This window comes from Anolis sagrei, chromosome 6 (assembly GCF_037176765.1).
Source record: "Anolis sagrei isolate rAnoSag1 chromosome 6, rAnoSag1.mat, whole genome shotgun sequence".
NCBI lineage: Eukaryota > Metazoa > Chordata > Lepidosauria > Squamata > Dactyloidae > Anolis > Anolis sagrei.
Genome location: NC_090026.1, coordinates 18,205,738 through 18,211,737, shown reverse-complemented (window position 1 = coordinate 18,211,737; position 6,000 = coordinate 18,205,738). Strand labels below are relative to the sequence as shown.

The window sequence follows — 6,000 nt, the reverse complement described above, 5'->3', positions numbered from 1 at the left end:
ATAGAACACTTCCTGGATTAGCGAGAGAGAGAGAGAGAGAGAGAGAGAGAGAGAGGGAGGGAGATTGTGGAGCTAAGATAGAAGAGAAGGAAAAAATCAACTGGAGGGGAGGAGGAGGAACGAAGGCATGGGGTAGAAAAGAAGGAGGAATGCAAGAGATTGCTGGGTTTCCAAGTGTGGAGCTGCCATAGAGAGTCATTCTTTTATACCTCTCTTCTTTTCCATCCTAGAGATTGTAAGCAATTCTATGAGGTTTTCTGCTATTTGGATGAGGGTGCCTGATTTTGGGGGGAGTTTGTGTGTGTTGAGTTGGGTCATTTATTTGGGGGGCATTGCTAATGATCCCCTTGGATCTGCATTAAATTTTAGGACAACTTAAAAAGTCCTCTCCATCTTTACCTATTTGGGTGTGAGTTAATAAATCTGAATTAAATAATTAATAAATCTGAATTAAATATTAGAATAATTACAAAAAGCCTTCTCCATCCCTCTACATTTCTTTTATGAAAATGATTTAAGATACCTTTCCTATCCCCCTTTAAAAGGAATAGCAATGTTATTTATGCTGATGAAAAATTGGGACGAAACCTCAAACCCTAAATGTGTTGGAAGCCTGGCAAGAAGCTGCCAGAATATGTTAAAATGTGATTTATTTCCATAACTGGTGCATAGGACCTATGTACTCGATGCACCAGATCTCAAATTATTATTGGATCCCAAGTAATAGTTCCAGACTTTCTCCAGCATCACCTCCTTCCTCCGCATTTTTGTCCCCTTGTTGAACTTTTGTTTGTTTTTGTTTCCCTGACTCCTACATTTCAGGGCAATAATCCCTTTGAAAAGATGTCTAGAAAAGATGGGAGGGATTACGAACCGAGTTTCTTCTGTGAGTCATCCGCTCTGATAGAAAACGTATAATCTGTACAACTTCCTCGGTAAATGTTTAAACTCCTTGCCCGAAGGTGAGATTATTCTGATGAGAATACCACATTATCGGGCTCGGCATCTCAGGAAGCGGCTGTTTGTGAGTCGCTTTCAAGATATTTGACCTGTGTTGGATTTTTATCTTCTCTTTTTCCCCTCCTCCTTTCCTTTCTCTTGTTTTCTTGACTTGTTCCAAAGCTGTATACTCTCGTTCAGACAGGTCAGTGTTCATTCCTTTGGCCTGATCTTGATAGATCCTGGACTGTTCTTATTTTGTGAAAAAAGGAAAGTTGCGGGTGGGGGAAAAAACTGGTGTATTTTTCCATTTGAACCTAACAATACAGAGATTAGTGTTCAATGAAGGAAGAGAAGACTCTGGGAAAACGCTGAGGACTTTGTGCTTTGGATGAAGTTCTCTCGGTTAAAGTGCCTTGCCGGCCTTTCAGAAGATTAAGGAAACTATGTTGAAGTGAAAAGATCTTAAATCCTGTTCTTCAAATCCGGCGTTCTGGGGGAAGAGGGTGAAAGGGGAAACAGTCAGGTTTTAGAAACCGGCTTTTTGCCAGGCTTTGTAAGCAAGTAGAAAGCAAAACCGCAAAGCTGGGGCTCCGAGGCGAGATGAACTTACTTCTGGGGGCATGTGGGGAAGGCTCCGAGACTCTCCTCCATGGGGAATTTGGGGCCTATCCTCCCAAAGGGATGCGTTATGCCCTGAGCCTCACACGGACGGAGTTGCACATTCAGCGCCTGGTGCCCAAGCCTGACACAGACCACCGGACCGTGGTGCGGTTGGTAGACGTGGTGGGATGCCACACCATGCGCAGCCACACCGTGGCAAACAGCTCGGCCTTCTTCTGTGTCTACTCTTATCCCCTGAAGAAAAAGAAGGTGGCGGTGGGCTCAGGCCGGGCCCGGCAGCGCATGGCGAAGACCTTTCAGGTGGACAGCTCCGACCGCTATGAGGACAACCTTCACATCGCAGAGAAATGGGCAGCTGCAATCAAGTGCCTGGTGCTGGGGATTTCCATCTCGAGTGAAACAGGTAAGAGGGGTGCTTCCTGGATAACTCTTTCTTAGGTCCCACCTACCCTGACTATTTGATGCAGTTCAAAGCTAGCTTCCAACCGTGGCGGCCAGACAACAAACACCCACAAAAGCATGCAAAGGGAGTCTCTTAATGGGCATGAGTGTTCTGTAGTTTGTATCAGCCAGGCCTCAAAACTGGTTCCAGAATTTCCTATGTAATCATCTGCAGTGTGTTTTGTTTTTGGTGTGTGTCAGGAGCGACTTGAGAAACTGCAAGTTGCTTCTGATGTGAGAAAATTGGCCATCTGCAAGGATGTTGTCCAGGGGATGCCCAGATGTTTTACCATCCTGTGGGAGGCTTCACTCATGTCCCCGCATGGGAAGCTGGGGCTGACAGAAGGGAGCTCACCCTGCTCCCTGGATTCAAACCACTGACCTTTTGATCAGCAGTACTGCCGGCACAAGAGTTTACCCATTGTGTCACCAGTGAAACCACTTTTTTCAATACCAATTTGAAACGGCATTAAATGGTCAGCGTAGATTTGCTCTGAAAACCCGTAAGTCCTAACTATTTGGGGGCAGCAAAGTATTCCTAAACTCTGTTGCTCCAGATCGGATTGCTTCTTTTTTTAAGCAAGGCTTCAAGACATTGATAAAACCTTTATGCTTGTGGACAGTTAGAACTTCAGGGAGAAGGTTCAAAATTAGCCCTTTTCCTGATGGTATAAATATGTAGGGTGCATCTATACTGTAGACTTGATGCAGTTTGACATCACTTTACCTGCCGTAGTTCAATGCTATGGAATCCTGGGATTTGTAGTTGTGTAGGACCCCAGCACTCTTTGGCAGAGGAGGCTAAAGACTTTGTAAAAATTCATCTCTCAGGATGTCATTGCATGGAACCATGGCAGTTAAAGTAGTGTCTAACTGCATTAATTTGATAGTGTAAATGTGCCCATAGGGAGGCTATTTAAGCAAGATACTGTATATATTTTTATAGTAGAATCATAGAGTTGAAGGAGACCTCGTGAACCATCCAGTCCAACCCCCTGCCAAGAAGCAGGAAAATAGCATTCAAAACACCCCCTACAGATGGCCATCCAGCCTCTGTTTAAAAGCCTCCAAAGAAGGAGCCTCCACCACACTCAGGGGCAGAGAGTTCCACTGCTGAACAGCTCTCACAGTGAGGAAGTTCTTCCTAATCTCCTTTCCTGTAGTTTGAAGCCATTGTTCAATTGTGTCCTAATCTCCAGGGCAGCAGAAAACAAACTTGCTCCCTTCTCCTGTTGACTTCCCCTCGGATATTTATACATGGTCATCATGACTCCTCTCTGCCTTCTCTTCTGCAGGCTAAACATGCTCAGCTCTTTAATATGCTCCTCATAGGACATTTTCTCCTGACACTTGATCATTTTAGTCACTCTCCTCTGGACACATTCCAGCTTGCCAATATTTCTCTTCAATTGGGGTGCCCAGAACTGGACACAGTGTGATTCCAAGTGTGGTCTGACTAAGGCAGAATAGAGGGGTAGAATGACTTCCCTGGATCTAGACACCAGACTCCTATATATGCAGGCCAAAACCCCATTGGCTTTTTTAGCCGCTGCATGACATTGTTGGCTCATGTTTAACTTGTTGTTCACAAGGACGCCGAGATCTTTTTCACATGTACTGCTCTCGAGCCAGGTGTCCCCCATTCTGTATCTTTGCATTTCGTTTTTCCTGCCTAAGTATAATAACTTGCATTTGTCCCTGTTGAATTTCATTTTGTTAGTTTTGGCCCATCTCTCTAATCTGTTAAGATGGTTTTAAAGTTCTATGCTTTGTGATTTTGCGAAGTAGCCTCCTATTGTGCCCCGTTGCATACTGCCTTCCAATCTTTTTTTTAAAATGCAGAATCTCATTTATCTCTTTGGCCCTTAACCCAGTCTCTTGCCCCAACTGATCTCTGCTATCTCTCTAACTTATGTTGCCTTCTGGCATTATTATGCCTAAACCAGTATGTCCTGCTAGCTACACCCTGGGTAGACTTGATTGGAATGCTGGTTTTGTGGGAATGTCTTTCTTTGAACTCATTAAATAAGATACTTAGGAAATGATCCCGCTTATTGTGCATTTTCCAGGACAAAAATAGGATTATTTTTCAGTACAAAGGTAGAAGAATGATGATGCTGAACTCATAAATAGTTAAGGTGGCAGTTTCCCAAGACTCTTTGTGTCCTGGCTCAGCTGCCGCACTTGGCTTTAAAGTAGTGATGTGTCAAGTGTCCCAAAGACTATTTGATACAGGTCTGCTCTGGAAATAAGCTCCTTACCATATCTTTGAAGGAACTGGATTGTTGTAGGTTTTTCAGGCTATATGGCCATATTCTAGAGGCATTCTCTTGTGATGTTTCGCCTGCATCTATGGCAAGCATCCTCAGAGGTAGTGAGGTCCTTTAGCCTGAAAAAACCTACAACAATCCAGTTATTCCAGCCATGAAAGCCTTCAACAATGCTTTAAAGGAACTATTTGTGTCTCTAGATCAGTATTTCTCAAACTGTGCTCCCCCAGGTGATTTGAACTTCAGCTCCCAGAAATCAGATGTTTGGAATTGTGGGAGATGAAGTCCAAAACATCTGAAGGAGCAAAGTTTGAGAAATTCTGTGTGAGATAATTGTTGAGGAATTTATTTATTATTTATTTATTTATTTATTTATTTATTTATTTACTTTGCTTCTATACCGCTGTTCTCAGCCCGAAGGCGACTCACAGCGGTTCACAAGACACAGAACACAGCAGAATTCAACACCAATATAAAACAGTTAACAACCTAATCTAATATACAATTCATACACAATTACTTCACTGGCGTCTCGTCACTAAAAACATGATCCAAATTCGTCATCCATTCTTCCATTCCTATGTCATTACCAGTCTTTGCACTAATTATTCGAACGCCTGCACAAATAACCAGGTCTTTACTTTTTTGCGGAAGACCATTAAAGATGGTGCTAATCTAATATCTGTGGGAAGGGTGTTCCACAGCCAGGGAGCCACCACCGAGAAGGCCCTGTCTCTCGTCCCCGCCAGCCGCGCTTGTGAAGCTGGCGGGATCGAGAGCAGGGCCTCCCCGGAAGATCTCAAAGTTCTGGTGGGTTCATAGGCCGAGATGCGGTCAGAAAGGTAGCTTGGGTCTGAACCAGGGTGGGAATTGTATCCCCCACTTGTAGCTAAACTGCAGTTTCCAACATTCTTCAACACTAACTGTGCTTTCTAGGGCTACTGGAAATTGGAGCCCAATATAATCTAGAAAGATGTTTAATTCCTATCCATGTTCTCCCCATTTGGATGGAGCTGATCCCATGTCAGAATCATAGAGTTGGAAGAGACCTCATGGGCCATCCAGTCCAACCCCCTGCCAAGAAGTAGGAAAATTGCATTCAAAGCACTCCCGACAGATGGCCATTCAGCCACTGTTTAAAAGTTTCCAAAGAAAGAGCCTCTACCACACTCCGGGGCAGAGAGTTCCACTGTTGAATGGCTCTCACAGTCAGGAAGTTCTTCCTCATGTTCAGATGGAATCTCCTTCCTTGTAGTTTGAAGCCATTGTTCCGCGTCCTAGTCTCCAGGGCAGAAGTAAACAAACTTGCTCCCTCTTCCCAATGACTTCCTCTCACATATTTATACATGGCTATCAGGAGTGACTTCAGAAACTGCAAGTCGCTTCTGGTGTGAGAGAGTTGGCCATCTGCAAGGACAATGCCGAGGGGATGCCTTGATGTTTGATGTTTTACTATCCTTGTGGGAGGCTTCTCTCATGTCCCCGCATCGGGAGCTGGAGCTGACAGAGGGAGCTCATCCATGCTATCTTTGAATTCGAACCTCTGACTTGTCGGTTTTCAGTCTTGCTGGCACAAGGATTTAACCCATTGTGCCACTTGGGGCTTCTATCCCATAGAGATTATTTATTTTGATGTCCAAAGGTCTACATCAGAACAGTTGTGTGAAAAGTCCCCATGAAGATAAAGGTTAAAGAACAGGAATCAGATAATAAAAATAAGCAGGCA

The 6,000-nt window shown here is 44.1% G+C and overlaps 1 protein-coding gene across 1 annotated transcript in view; it reads left to right on the top strand.

The window, feature by feature from the left end:
- Window positions 1-6,000, top strand: part of SPHK2 (sphingosine kinase 2) — a 31,244-nt gene continuing 25,244 nt past the window's right edge. The window contains exon 1 of the mRNA XM_060780358.2: window positions 1-1,966. Within this exon, the coding sequence (XP_060636341.2) occupies window positions 1,543-1,966 (424 nt within the window). The 5' untranslated portion in view covers window positions 1-1,542. The remainder of the gene's footprint in view (window positions 1,967-6,000) is intronic.